General features: G+C 49.0%; 1 protein-coding gene across 9 annotated transcripts in view; it reads left to right on the plus strand.

Moving 5' to 3' along the window:
• Window positions 1–15,391, plus strand: part of TANC1 (tetratricopeptide repeat, ankyrin repeat and coiled-coil containing 1) — a 234,614-nt gene that overhangs the window by 210,374 nt on the left and 8,849 nt on the right. For all 9 annotated transcript variants that reach the window (XM_059051808.2, XM_067026098.1, XM_067026103.1 and 6 more), the window contains 3 exons: window positions 10,310–10,443; window positions 12,206–12,329; window positions 12,659–12,834. In XM_059051808.2, the coding sequence (XP_058907791.1) occupies window positions 10,310–10,443; window positions 12,206–12,329; window positions 12,659–12,834 (434 nt within the window). The remainder of the gene's footprint in view (window positions 1–10,309; window positions 10,444–12,205; window positions 12,330–12,658; window positions 12,835–15,391) is intronic.

The raw sequence follows: 15,391 nt of genomic DNA on the forward strand, positions 1-15,391 counted from the left end.
AAGTCTGTGAGCCTGTTGTCTGTCTCTGGGCAGAACTTCATGCTCTTTACAGGGGCATAAAGGCCCTTCTGTTTCAGCAAGTTTGCCTGTCTTGTAAGCAAAGACTTCCCAGCCCCGGCCCCTTGGGGTCACCTTGCAGTTCCCTTCGTAGTACCCCACTGATAAATTCGATTGTTGGTGTTGCTTATTTGATGAAAGCTTGTCATCCCCAAATTGTGGGTTTCAGGAGGGCGGAACTTTCCAGGTCTCTTGTGCTCATCTCTGTGTGCGGTCACTGTGTCTGGTCTCGTGTTGTCCAGTAGAACTTTCTGTGGTGATGGAAAATGCTTGCTTTCTGTGCTGTCCAGCCAGGTAGCCGCTAGCCACTGATCTTGTCTGGTGCTTGTCACATAGGTGTTGAATGAGCGGACAAGCGCGTTTAGAGAAAACAAAGCTAGGTAACTTTTAGGGTAGGTGACACTCACTTTGCAGAATAATTTGGGAGAAGTTGTGTTGTTGGAGGGGAGAGGTAAGGAGCCCAGTTGCTCATCGAGACCCAATCCTCTGGTGTCTTCATGTCTGTCGTTGCGCAGGTCATGTCCTGCTGGATTCCAGGCTGGCTGAGATGCCTTTGTCTCAGTCATCAGTGTGGCTGGGTGCTGGGTTACATCTTTTGGAACAGCCAGCTATTAGCAGCCACACGTGGTGTGGGCATGGGTGACAGGCCAGGATGGACCGTGCCAGCCCCTTCTGTGTGTCCATAACATCTCCCTCCCCGCATCTCCAGCCTGATGGCCCACTCCCCCCATGTGCCGCGCCCTCACACCGTTGTGCATTGGAAATCCTTCTCACTGCTTCACAGCTGGCCTGCGGCGGGCCTGGAGCCGTGGGCTTCGCACATGGACAGGACGCTCTCCCGCCTGTCATACGACTGCTCCCAGGGGCTGCCCTTCCCTAATTTCTGACCTGAGAGGCCCCATCAGAGGGAGGTAGACGTCTCACGGAAATGTTTCATGCCGAGTGTTCTTTTATGTTGTCCATGCTCTTTTAGTTGGTAAATACTTTCCAAAGAAGTTGAATCATTGTAAACACTACGTTTTTATTGCCAAAGCTGTCAACAACACTGTATTTTCCTCTCTTTCTAAGAAGGGCTGAAGTTTTCTCCCCAGGATTTAGCTGCGTTGGCCCTCCATTATCATAGTTCGCACAGGCAGTTTAGTCCAGCATGTATGCTGATCACAAGTCACTCTTCTCTAATTCTGCACGGAATTCTGGATGGGACTTGAGTCTCAGGCCCAGCCTGTCAGCTGGGGTGTGGGCATTTCCAGGCCAGTCTTGGGGGGAGGGGTCCTCACAACTGTTTCCTTATGGGGCCAGGAAGCCAGGTAATGAGTTGTACTTCGTCCTTGATGTCTTAAAAGTTTCTCCTCTCGTCTCCATACAGCTGCTTCAGTTTCCACTCTGGGGCTCTGCCTGTCCTTCTGGGGGTGAGGTGCCCTTCTGTTCTCATTGCAGGGACCACGGACAGCAGAGCTCATCACGCCCAAAGCCACCCCAGAACTCGGTGCATGCATGCCAGGCGACAGGATGCCTTGTTGTTGGTTTAAAAATAACCCTTTGTTTATTGAGATTTTACCTTAGGTCTTTTGGAGAGAGGAGGGCTATTGTTTGGTAAGAATTTAAAGAACGCTTGAGACTTACTGGATTGAGTTTGGCCTTCACACAGGTTAGGTACCTCTCAGGGCAGAATTCAGGCGAGAGACTGGAAAGAAAAGAATTGGTCTCTTGCTTGTTGGGGCGTGTGGAGAATTAGTATGAAGGAATTTACTAAATGTATCTTGTAGAGAAAAGCAAGTGACTTCTCTTGTATACTGAAGATACCAATTTTTTTGGAGGTCCCGAGCCCCTCACCAGTACTGCTGTTGGAAAATCCTTGTCCAGGCATTCCTTCTCCTGCTAGTGTTTGCTTTAGGAAAGTACAATCAGATTGGTGGAAATCCAGGTTTCTGTCAGTCCTAAACAAGGTAGAAGTTCTTGGTTGTCCTTTGAAAGCATGAAAGAGGGGTAAACCAGAACCTTAGGGTATGAGGGAGGAGATAACCCAGAATTGGGGGGGAGAGATGATCCAGGATCCTGGATGGAGGGGGCAACCCAGGACCTAGGAAGGGAGGGGAAGGGTGGATAACCCAGAACCCTGGAGAGGATGGGAGTGGGGGAGCTCTGGACCCTGAATGGAGGGGAATTGGGGAATAACCCAGGACCGTGCAAGGGGAGGGACAAAGTTGAGTGATGTAGGCACTGGGGAAGGGGGTAATGTTAGGTACTGGGGGAGGGGGTAGCGCAGGCTCTGGAAGGAGGGAGATGGGCGTGGGGTCACCCTAACAATAGAGAGGATTTGGGGCATAAGAACCAAAGGGACTGGGTTTGTCCACACCCTGTCCCCTTCCTGCTCTAGCAGACCCCTGGGGTTTGCCTCTGACGTGGGTGTGTTCTGGAGACCTTTCCTCTGCTGAGAGGACAGCCGGAATCAGCGGACCTGTGTGTCCCTGTCCTACAGGGCAGGTGAGGGGCAAGGAGCGGGGGCCGGTAGGAACCCGCAGAGGCATTTCAGGTGTAGATGGACTTGGTAGCTTGACTGCTTACCAGGACCCTGTGCTCCGCCTTCATTGTACTGCTTTTGCTGCACACAGAGGCCTTTGTTCTAGTGAGTTCCTTCCTACTCATTAAAAAAAACAAAAGCAAAACTTGGGCTTTCACCATAAAGGCATGTGCTCATCTACATTTTGGTAGCTTAGAGCATCTTTACCCACAAACACGGCTGCTTGTTCTTTTGGTCACTCCCTCCTAACAGGACTGCCCATGGTTCACCTGCTCTCCCACGGAAAAATCATCCTTGATTCTTTCAAATTCCTACCGCAATGATATTTGGATTCTCTTTTTTTGAGCCTGGATCTCAACTTGTGTAGGATGGTTTCGTCGAAACTGCCCCCTTTTTTACACTGACCCCTCACATGGGGTCCTGCCCATAACTCTGTTCTCCTCAGCCCACGCCCAGCCCTTTGAGGAGCCAAGAAGGAGCAGCATGTTGTACGTGCTTTAAATAATTCGGTGTGTAAGAGGATCTATCCAAAATGGGAGCATTCTCAGCACACTTTAGAAGTGACAGCTGGTCAAAGCTGTGATCTCCTGATAGATTTTTGGCACAAAGTCTGTATGAAGCATGATTTATGTTATCCATATTTTAGGAAATTGTTTTTAAATTGAATTATGTTATTTATAGCACACATTATCCCTCAAGGGATTTGAAGAGGCTTACTTGAATTAATACATATAAGAAAAGGGAAAAAAAGTCAGGAATTGGATATGAGGAAGAGCAGGGATATTCCTGCCATAATGTCCTGAATGTTTACTAGGTCGAGCTACTGCTTTGGCCTTAGGATGCTGTGTGACCAGAGTTGGAAGAAAACATAGTCATTACAGATTATTCTTACTGTCTGTGGGAGAAAGCTTAACAGTTCTTCAGGAGAAAGAAAAGTGTTTTCTAGTACCCTTGTTCTAAAACAACATTCATAGTCTGTTTGATTAGTTGGATATTTTTTAAAAGGAGACTTTTTAGGGGCAGAAGTGTGAGAATTAAGAACTCAGATTCCAGCCAGACTCCGTGACTTCAAATCCTGTCTTCCCTCCCACTAGCTGTGTGACCTTAGGTGAGTTGTTCAACTTCTCTGGACCATATTTTCCTCATCTGCAAAACCAGGATGAGTGGTACTTGCTTGTAAAAGTTAGTTGTATGTGTATATGTATATATTTTTTTTAAAAAGATTTTTGACGTGGACCATTTTTAAAGTCTTTATTGAATTTGTTACAATATTGCTTCTGTTTTATGTTTTGGTTTTTTTGGATCTTAGCTCTCCCACCAGGGATCGAACCTGCACCCCACTCATTGAAAGGCAGAGTCTTAACCACTGGACCACCAGGGAAATCCCAGAAGTTAGTTGTATATTAAATTAATTTATGAATTTGAAGGGCCATGAAGCATCTTGTAGGAAGCAGTTTACAAGTGTCAGAGTATATTATTAAAATATGTCAGGATCTTCCTATTGTGCTTGTGAGAGGACGTAAGCTCAAGGTCTTTCTGTTCTGCTATCTTGTCCAATAATCTCACATTGCACTGTTTTCTTATCCTTCTTTTAAAGTTCTAAAGACTTAAGATCCTTAGAATCACAAAGCATATCATTGAAAGAGACTAATAAGCTTATGGTATAGGTGCAGATAGTAGAGGTCCAAAGAAATTTAATTATTTCATCAAGGTTTGACAGTGAATGGGTGGCAGAACCAGAACCAAAACTCTCAGATAATCAGGATCTTCCTATTCTGATTGAGAGCATGCCTCCAGGTTCTTTCAGCTGCTTGGGTTTAATTTCTGACTGACACTGAATCAGCTTTATGATTCAGGGCAAATGATGTAATTCTTGTGACTCAGTTCCTTCACCTCAATAAAATGGACATCATAATCCAATTCAAAGGATTCTTGTCAATCTTAAATAAGAATTCACCCATAGTCTTTTGCCCAGAGCTCGGCAGCTCTAAGTGTTCAACAGATACGATATGCTGTGAAAGTTGTGATGAACTGATTGTTAATATTAACTATTGTAATGTATTTATGCTATACCTTTGGTCTTGATAGAGCATTGAAATGAATGCTTAAGTGACAGAATCTTAGTTACTTTGCAATTCCTTTATGGATTTGAAGGATGGAAAAGAATGTTGGTCGCATGGGAAGTCCCATTTAGTGGCAATTACGCATTTTATTTCTATAAAATATTCCTTGGTAATTTGAGGTTCATATTTAACCTGTGTGCAGAGACTGACAGCATGTTTTTCCTCTAGAACTGGTCACATGCCAGGGGTGTCTTGGTTCCTCAGATTTGGTTTCTGCCTTGCTTTGTAAGTGGTTCATTGGGAAATGGGCTGATTTGGTGGGGGCATCTTTATGTGTGGTTTGGTTGCCGCCTGTTGCCTTGTCACAGAGATTCCCTCTCCTTGACCCCAGCCTGGCCTGCAGCTGCAGGCCCTCCTGGGAGACTTAATGCCAAGTGCAGAATGACGAGGCAGGGTCAGAACAATAAGGAAGGTGTTCCAAACAGCCACTGGTGAGCTTCAGAGAGCTTTTGGGCAGAGCCGGCTTCCTGTTCGTAAGGTCACCCTCCCAGCACGGGCGTCTGTCAAGGCTGGGGGTGCTGCAGGCTCCTGGGGGTTCGTCTCCCAGTGCAAAGGCATTTTTCAGTGAGAGCAATCTTTGTTGTGTTTTATTTTATCCTTTGCATTGTTGAGGATTCAGATGTTGGTGGAGATGAAGAATTTATAGCTGTTGGGGAGTTTGTTCTTCTAATGGAAGCCCTCCCCCCTCCTTCAGCCAGGAAGGAAATACCTAACAAAGCAAGGCTATGATACTGGACTTTTATAAATCTCAGCCCTGTCCGCAGAAGGGGGAGGGGGATGGGGTGTTGCCTGACTTCCCGGGGCGGAGACAGGGCACTGCTTTCATTCAGAGGCCTTTGGGGACCAGCCTCTCTGAGTGGCAGCCCTGCCCAGACCCAAAGGACAGCAAAGCAAAACACAGGCCGACTAGACTCCTCGAGAGGTCATTTGTTAAGTGCAGGGCGAGGGGCTGCTATTCCCAAAGAGGTTTAAAAAATTATAGAATCTCAAATTACATTTCAGCATTTAGATAAAATAGCTGAGAATGCCCCAGCATTCCACATGAACTTTTACCTTTGTTCTCCTCTGGCCCGGGTTCTGTCTTCATTGCCTTTGTCGCATCTCATGGTTTCCATCTTGGTCGCAACTAGATGACATTTATGAGGCTCCTGCTGCTTTTATCACTATTCATTTTCCACCCATTTTTATAAAAGATGAGAAAAGCCAGCACGTCAGGAAATAAATCACACCAGTGAACACATGTATGGAAGCAAAGCCGAGCCACGGTGCCCACCACCCGGGCTGCCGCCTCAGCTGGCAGGAAGCGCGCTTCTGCGGGCGCACGCCGTTCTGGCTCGCGTGCTCAGCTGGGGCCTAGGGGCGTGGGCTGGCTCGTCACCGTGTGGTGTATGAAAAGGTCACTGTCCAGAAGCAGGGACCGCCTGCGTGTGCTCTGACCTGTCACCCTTTTCTGTAAGTCGGGAAAGAAGCATGTGGGCAGAGGGGGAGAAAGTCCATTGTTGAAGCCCCCAGGTCTGCTGGCCTGGCCCAGGAACACTTACCTGTGTGTTTGAGAGACAGCCCTGCTTATGGAATGACTGTGTTCCAGGCAAGGTGCCGTTGAGCTTTTGTAAATCACATCTTTTGCCCAGAGAACTTTAGTTCTTAAAAGATTCCTGCACATGATCCATTTTACCAGGAACCATCTCTCACTGATATTTTCAGTGAGGATTTCGTATTGTGGAGGGTCAGTTGGGTTTTCTTAAAATGAACATCTGCCACGACAAACGTACTCATGCTCTGAAGACAGAAGACGGTATTGCCGAGGTAACATTAATCAGAAAATGACACATGCCTTCGTGGGAATTTAATTACAAAAATGCCATCTTGTTGAGGATTTTGCAGTAGAAGAAGTTATGTTGGGTTTGAGTCCTAAGAAGCGCGCCATGAGCTCAGGTTGATTTTGAGAGCCCCCGTTTCATACCAAGTCTTTTTTCTCCTTCCTCTCTGAATTCCGTTGGCCAGAAGCCAAGGCTTTGCCCTACTGCCTGGTGCTCTCTCCTCCTGTCCGGCCCCTCCCCCTTCTCCTCTGGCCAGGCAGAGTGCGCTGACCCTTGTTAGGGGCTGGTGGTCTGCTCGGAGGACAGCCTTTTCAGCAGAATAGCTGGAATTCCTGAGCAGAGTTCGGCCGTGGTTTTGTTTGTTTAAGCATCTGGTTGACTATTCTTCAGCCTCGCTTGTTTCCCAATATGGTATCCTTAAATCCTCGCGGCTGCTAGAACTTGAGATACACCCTTAGCCTCAGGGGTCCTGAGTGATGGCGCCAAAAAGATTGCTTCTGAGTAGAAAAGGGAAAACACGGGTCCTGTTGTTTGGGATATCGGGTGAAAGCGAGAGCCTCATTAGGAAGGTGTGATCCATTTTAGGCCAGCTGTGTGAGACTCCCAGCCTGTGCTGATAGGTGCTTTACCATCTCAAAAGAAAGCTAATCACCAAAAGTGCAGCCAGTCAGGCTGGAAGGGAGAAGGGAATCCAGCCCTGTCTCCAGGCCTGGGCGGTGCTCCCCTCCGACTGTCAGCTGTTCTAACTTCTGGCTCCTCTGGCACCTCCTTCAAACACAGGGCCCTATTTTTAGTGCCGGGCTGTCATTTTTGATATGCTGTTGCAAAAAAAAAAAAAAAAAAAAAAAAAATCAGTGGCAGCTGCAACAGAAATCCTGACTTAAAGGCCCCATTTATAATGCGGATGAAACCTGTTTACCAAATAAAAGAGACTGGAATGTCAGGTGATCAGCTGCTTCGGCCTCGTCAGACGGAAGAGCCTTGAGCTTATCACTTCCACGTCCACGGTGTTCTGCCTGCGCCTGGCCACGTCCCCGCCTGCAGCGCCTGTGCCCGCTCCGTGCCACAGCCCGCTCCCCGCAGAGGAGGGGCTTCCTAATTGCAGGAAGGATGCCAAGGAGCCGCAGGCCCAGCGAGTGGCTCAGCGTCCAGATGTTCCATCTCACAAAGCCCGCGCTTGCAGGGACGCGGTGGTGTTAGGCCCATCCAGACAGTATATAAATCGATATCAATATTAGTCTGTTTACGGTATTTATTTGTAACTTATTTACAAGTTTAGATGTGCGATGGGTGATGACGAGCCTGTCTGTGTAACACGGATAGGAATGGCACCCATGGTCGAGACCCGAGAGAGCTTCCACTCCTTCTGTGGTTTTTACTGGTTGCCCTGTCTTGAGAAAATCAGTAAAGCGGATGGCGACTTCTTTGTCCCTGAGAGGGAGCTGAGATCCAGGTGTCATGTTTACATCCTTTTGGTGTGTGCGGTCCTGGGAGGTAAACCGTGGCCGGGCCGACAGAGCTGGAGTAGGCATGGTGTCTGTCCTGAGAGGGGATCTGGAGAGGACACAGGGAAGCTGCATTGCTGAGCCCCTGGCTCCCCGTCTCAGCAACGTCGGGAGACCCAGGGTTCCCAGCGACGCCGGCCCTGCCCTCTCGGAACGGGGGCCACTGGTGGGCCTGTCCTGAGACCGCCCAGCAGTGCTCTCAGTTCTGAGCTATCGCCCTGTGTGTTCTTCTGTGTGTCGCTTCTTGGAATCTCTGTTAAATTTGGGAGGCGGACCCGGTGCGCTGCATTTAGCCGTGTGGTGTTTATTTGGTGGTCGTGCAGTGTTTGCACCATGACCTGTGGTCAGCTGTCCACAGCCAACTGGGCTGCTCCAGCTCAGGCTGTCACAAGCACGCCTCCCAGTGTGCTCCAGGGGCACGTCCAGGCACCCATCTACACCTGGGTTGCTGCATGGAAGGATGTGTACGTCCCCAATGAGCAGTGGGTCCCATTTCTCAATTACTTGGACTGCTAGCGAGGTTGGGCGCTTTTCATAAGTTCGTTGGCCTTTGGACTTCACCTTTTGTGAAGGATCTATTCCTGTGTCTTCCTAGTTTTCATACTGAGAAGTCTGACTGATTTGGAGGGACGCTTACTTTATTCAGGAAGCCAGAAGTTTGAGGTGTGAGGTTGTATGTAGAGACGGAGTCACCCTAGGACTAGAGCTGAGCCGCAGTGTCAGGCTCCACCCTCTCCTTCCCCCTCTGCGTTGTAGACACTCCCTCCTGCGGTTGTCTGTCTCCATCTCCCACCCTCGCCCCTTCCTGTCCTCTGCTGAAGAGCTTTGTCTTGGCCTGGGGCTCTCCCCGCAACCTGCCACTGTCCTTCCCCCTAGACAGTGGTTCATGCCATGGCAGAGCCCCTCTTCTAACTAAACCCCTCTTTCTGCCTCCCCAGGCCCCATTAGGAATCATGCCTTAGGGTTGGGGAGGCGCAGTCACTGCTGTGCAGGTGTCGTGAGGACTCTTGGCCTGCATTCTTTCCCTTCACACCAGTTCTCATTTTGTCCTTGGCTGACCTTCCGGCAGCACCTGTGCTGCCAGCTACAGCTCCCTGCCTCAGGGTCACACTGGGCTGTTACCTGGGCACTCAAGGCCCTCCACAGTCTAATTGTCCTTTTGTTCCTTTGTTGACATTCTTAACCCAGGATCTGGAATTGTTACAGAAATTCTAAGCTCCCTGAAGGGAGGAAGGATGTGATATGCTCTCACTATCTCAGTAATTGTTAGTTCTTGTTGATTGAGATGTATGACTTTAGGGTAAGAAGCTGGTCTGGACAGTAATAGTGATCTCTGTGTTTGTGTGGCCCTATATTCTCCTTGTCTCTTACTGTGAAAAAAGACAACAATAAACCAAACGCTTAGTGGCTCCTGAATCTGCATTTGGGCCAGGCTTGTAGGGATGGCTCATCTCTGCTCTCACAGCTCTAGCTGGTGTGGCTTGACTGTGTCTGGGGATCCCTTTCCAGGATGGCACATACGCACATAGTTGACAGTGTTGCTGGCTGTCTGCTAGGATGTTGGCCACACACAGCTTCTCCCAGTGGGTCTCACCTCAGGGCTGCTTGGGCTTCCTCACAGCGTGGCAGCTGGTTCCAAGGAGTGCTCCAGGAAGTGGAAGTTGCCCACCTCAGGGCCTGGGCCCACGCACTGGCACAGCATCATTTCTGCTCTGTTCTGTTGGTCAAAGGTGTCACAGAGGGACTTCCCTGGTGGTCCACTGGTAAATAATCCGCCTTCCAACGCAGGGGATGCAGGTTCAATCCCTGGTCGGGGAGCTAAGAACCCACATGCCACGGAGCAACTAAGCCCGCACGCCACAACTACTGTGCCCACGCGCCTCAACTAGAGAGCCTGCGTGCTGCAAACTACAGAGCCCATACACTCTGGAGCTTGCGGGCCGCAGCTACAGAGTCCACGTGCTCTGGAGCCCACGCACCACAACTAGAGAGAGAAAACCCACGCGCCACAACTAGAGAGAAGCCGGCATGCCACAATGAAGAGCCCGCGTGCCACAACGAAAGGTCCTGCGTGCCGCAACTAAGACCCGATGCAGCCCAAAAAATTTTTTTTAAAAGAAAGAAAGAAAAAGGTGTCACAGAGCCTACCCAGATTCAAGGGGGGCAGGATACGTGGTCCCCCCTCTCAGTGGGAGGAGTGTGAGAGAATCTGTGGCCACCTTTAGCCACCACCGTGTGGCCATCATGCTAACAGACTCCTCCTCCCCTGTGACTTCCCTCTAGCCCTGACGGCTGCTGCAGGACGAGGCAAGCTGGAGGTCTGCGAGCTGCTGCTGGAGCGTGGAGCTGCCGCGTCTCGGAATAACAGGAGAGGGGTCCCTCCATTGTTCTGTGCGGCACGCCAGGGGCATTGGCAGGTACCCAGGGGACCCCGAGTGCTTCAGAAACAGTGAATGGGATGGAGTTCGCTACTGCCCGTCTCCCCTGCTGGGCCCTGTCTTTTTCACGTTCTTGGCTTCTGCTTGTGCTGTGAGCACCGCTGTATCAAGGCAGACATTTGACAGGCTAGCACAGTCGGCCACGTTGGCTGGTAACTGGGAGCAAGGCCAGTAACCAGGTCAGAGACCCACAGCTCCTTCCCCGTAACCGGGGAGGGGAAATGGAGTGGGTGCAACCCACTTGTCCAGCAGGCTTGGGAGAAGAGTGGCCTTGTGTCGCTCTTTGGGAGGGGAAGGAAGCCTCTTCCCTCTGGGCCTGCACTGTGGTTCAGGCTGGTTTCTTTTACAAGGAGCAACGCATCGTTGCTTTTAGTTTAATGAAGGGAGCAAGGGGTCCTTGATAGCAGTGGTTCAGTCATTTATTCCTTCATTTTGTAAACCGTGACCATGTATCTACCCCATGGCTGGCACCAGGTTACACACAGCTGCAGACAGACAGAGATGGGTTTCACCATCATGTCCATTATAGAAGGAATTTTCTAGACCCAAGTTTACAGCGTGGAGTCGCAGCTTTTCCGGTTCCTGCTAGCTCTGCTGGTAGGAGCTGTGAGGGTGCCCCACCGAGATTCTGGCTTTTCTCCTTCCCGTTTCCAAGAGCTTGGTTTGTACCGGCCGCTCCCCTGTCACTCTCACAAGTCCTTGTGATGCCCTAGCTAATAATCCTCTCTCCTGTTCTCCACGTTCCCTAAGTCATGGGGAAGTCTGGAGACATCTGTTAGTGTGTCAAGAACAAGAGAGCGGTGGGAATATGCCACCTTCTGCTGTGGTGGCAGTAAAACAGGCGTGGTGCCAGAGGGAGAGAGGCTGGACCACAACCCCCTGGACAGAGCAGTTCCCTCCAGGATGGTCATTGTAGGAGACGCCTCTCTGGGTTGTTTTTCCCCTTCTCGCCATGTACTGTTGAAAGGCATAACTTGGAGGCTGAAACTCTCCTCCAGGAAGCTTTGCTAAAAATCACCTGCTCTGAAGGTCCCCCAGTCCTAAGCCTCAGGAAGCAGACTGCTGAGGGGAGAGGGTGGGCGAGTGTTTTCACACCCGTTGCCCGTGCCGTGTCCTCCTGCTGCAGGAACGGGGTGTCAGCGCCGCCATGGGGCCATGGCTGTTGTGCCTTCGCTTTAGTTCCGCCCAGCTACCCCACGTGCCCTGTAGCGGCTGTCCTGTCGTCACTTGACTATGCTTGGAATCCTCCCTCCTCCAAATTTCTGCCTTGTGTGTGCATGTTTTACAGACATAGTAATGAATTAGGCTTGTTAAAGAGAAGATATATTTGGAAGAAGAGTCTGTTCAAAGGAATACAATAGAAAGATTTTACAGGCCCCATGGATCACACGACTCACAGGGGTTTTTAAAAAGAGGAGCGTCCCGGGCTTCCCTGGTGGCGCGGTGGTTGAGAGTCCGCCTGCCAATGCAGGGGATACGGGTTCGTGCCCCGGTCCGGGCAGATCCCACATGCCGCGGAGCGGCTGGGCCCGTGAGCCATGGCCGCTGAGCCTGTGCGTCCGGAGCCTGTGCTCCGCAATGGGAGAGGCCACAACAGTGAGAGGCCCGCGTACCACAAAAAAAAAAAAAAAAAAAGAGGAGCGTCCTTTCACTACTTTGAAAGGTGGAAAAACCATCCCGAGTAGAGAGCACGTGATTTAAGGGGCGGCAGGAAGCGTGTAATCCCGAGTGTTTCTTTCAGATCGTTAGGTTGCTGTTGGACCGTGGCTGTGACGTGAACCTAAGTGACAAACAGGGCCGGACGCCCCTCATGGTGGCTGCTTGTGAAGGGCACTTGAGCACCGTGGAATTTCTCCTTTCGAAAGGTAGCCGCCCTGTCCCCCCCGCATGGGGCTCTCTTGGACGGACAAGGACAAGAGCTTTGGCAGACTCGTTTAGTACTTTCTGATTTAGTTTTTTGTTTTTGAAAAAAATCTTTTTGTTAAGTGTCCTTGTCATGGAAATGTTTTAACTTGCACACAAGTAGAGGGAATAGGGATACATCCCACATACCCTTTACTCAGCTGCAGCAGGGATGTTCATTTCACCCTTGGCTTCAGATGCTCTTCAGGCCGAGGCCCCTGCGGGTGAGAAAGGGTCTGCCTCTGGCCTTGTCTTTCCACGGTCACGTTCTGTGAATGGGCTTCTCTTTCAGGTGCTGCCCTTTCTTCTCTGGACAAAGAGGGTCTGTCGGCATTAAGCTGGGCTTGTCTGAAAGGGCACAGGGCCGTGGTCCAGTTCCTGGTGGAGGAAGGAGCCAAGATCGACCAGACGGACAAGAACGGCCGCAGCCCCCTGGACCTGGCCGCCTTCTACGGCGATGCGGAGACCGTAGGTACCGCGGCGGCCACGCTCCCCACCTGTGCCAGGCGGACTGGGCTGCGTGGAAACTCGGGAGCTGAGCCATCCCCAAGTGTGCATGACGCTGGCCCCGTGTGGCCGGGGCATATGTGTGTGCTGTGGGGTGGCTTTCGTTTTCCTCTGATTCTGTGGCACGCAGTCTATTCCAGAACTGGGGTCAAGATTTTAATAGACTCTAAAGGCTTAAAATTCCATGATTACAAACTGCGTGTACATACATGCATATGTCGTTTCATTTTCTTACAATTTCCATGTAAACAGAATGCCTGTATAGAACATTTAAAAATCACTTTTATATATGAGAAATTACTAATCAAATAATCAGTTGGTTTGTTTTTAAATCGATGTGGCTTTGTCTAGAAATAATAGAAAATGCTTTGGGCACTGTCTTTATCTCTTTGCCAAAGGCCCAAGTCTAATTGAGGAAGGAAGGGATAAAACCTAAATAAACTAAAAACCACAAGATGTCTTTCAGGGCAAAAACCACTTTGTCAGTGTCCATATCCCAGGCACCAAGCAGGTGCTGGAGGAATGTTCATTTCTCCTTGCGAATTATCATTTATGAATCGTTACGTGTGTCTAAGGTGAGGATTAGCTAGACAGAGAGGTACTGTATTGCTGAGGGCCGTGGACCTTGGAGCAGAAGCCATCCCCACCCTGCGCATCTGTGCCTGATGGTTTTACAAGGCAGTGATGTTACAGTTAAATAGTTTCAATTTCCTGGACATTATAAACTGTACTTAAATGTCGATTTTCAGAAACAGCTATTTAACTAAACCTCACATCTCCACACTTTTCTTTTTCAGCTTATGTTACATTACCAGATCCTGTAGTTTATCAACATTAGGGAAGAGTGAAGGATCTTAGCATTCTAAGCATCGTTTAAAAAAAATTTTGGGGCTTCCCTGGTGGCGCAGTGGTTGAGAGTCCGCCTGCCGATGCAGGAAACACGGGTTCGTGCCCTGGTCCGGGAAGATCCCACATGCCTCGGAGCGACTGAGCCCGTGAGCCATGGCCGCTAGGCCTGCGCGTCCGGAGCCTGTGCTCCGCAGCGGGAGAGGCCACAGCAGTGAGGGGCCCGCATAACGCAAAAAAAAAAAAAAAAAAAAAAATTTGGTAAAAACACGTAACATAAAATTTACCATCGTAACCATTCCTAGGTGAAGAGTGCAGTAGTGTTACATACATTTCACATCATTGTGCAGCCAAAGTCCAGGCTTTTTTTGTCTTGTAAAACTGAAACTGCACCCGTTAAACAGCAAGCCCTCATTACCCCCTGCCGCCGGCAACCACCTTTCTACTTTCTGTCCCTGTGAATGACAGCTCTAGGTCCCTGAATACAAGTGGAATCATACAATATTGTCGTTTTGTGACTGACTTATTTCACTTGGCATAATATCTTCTAGGTTCATTCATGTTATAGCATACGTCAGGATGTCCCTTTTTTAAGGCTGAATAATATTCCATTTATGTATTTACCACATTTTGTTAATCCATTCATCCATCATTGGGCACTTGGGTTGCTTCCACCTCTTGGCTATTATGAATAGTGCTGTTACGAACATGGGTGTGCAAATATCTCTTCGAGAGCCTGCAAAGTTTTTGAGATCTATCCATTCCTTTGGATAGATACCCAGATGTAAGATTGCTCAATTGAGGGGTAATTCTATTTTTAATTTTTTGAGGAAGCTCCATGCTGTGTCCGTAGTGGGTGCATCATTTTACATTCTCACCAATGGTGCACATGGCTACCTGTTTCTCCACACCCTCTCCAACACTTATTTTCTGTTTCATTCCTATTTTTGATAGCAGCCATCCTAACAGTTAATAGCTTGTTGTTTTGATTTGCAGTTCCCTGGTGATGATGAACATCTTCTGACATGCTTATTGGCTATTTGTATATCACCTTTGGGAAAATATCTATTCAGATCCTTTGCCTATTTTTTAAATTTTATTGAAGTATAGTTGATTTACAATGTGTTAATTTCTGCTGTACAGCAAAGTGACTCAGTTACACACACAAATATATGTATATCTATATTCTTTTTCATATTCTTTTCCATTATGGCTTATCACAGCCTTTGCCTATTTTTAAATTGGGTTTTTGAGGTTTTTGTTGTTGAGTTGTAGGAGTTCTTTATATATGCTGGATATTAATCCCTCTAGTGTCATCTTGAACAGCTGGTGGACTGATAGGATCTACTAGATCCACATGAAAATCCCAGCAGGCTACAGACTCTTCCAGTGAATAGAGCAATTTTAGGGGCTAGCATAGTTTTCCCTGTTGTTCTCTGTTTAGTCCAAGTGACAGCTGTTTCATCAAGTCAAGTCAGTCTTTGTACCATGGTCTCAAAGTTGCCATCTTTACAGTGCCCATATTCAGGTCTCTTTCCTAAGCCTTAAAGTGAGTTGCAGTCGGGTTCAGTTGATCCTGAGCTTTCCAGCTCTGTACCGAGGCTGTGTGGATCTGATTGTTTCTGACGTGCCATTGCCATAACCTGCCAGCACGTTGGAGCTATGGCAGAAG

Source organism: Kogia breviceps, chromosome 2 (assembly GCF_026419965.1).
Source record: "Kogia breviceps isolate mKogBre1 chromosome 2, mKogBre1 haplotype 1, whole genome shotgun sequence".
Classification (NCBI taxonomy): Eukaryota; Metazoa; Chordata; class Mammalia; order Artiodactyla; family Physeteridae; genus Kogia; species Kogia breviceps.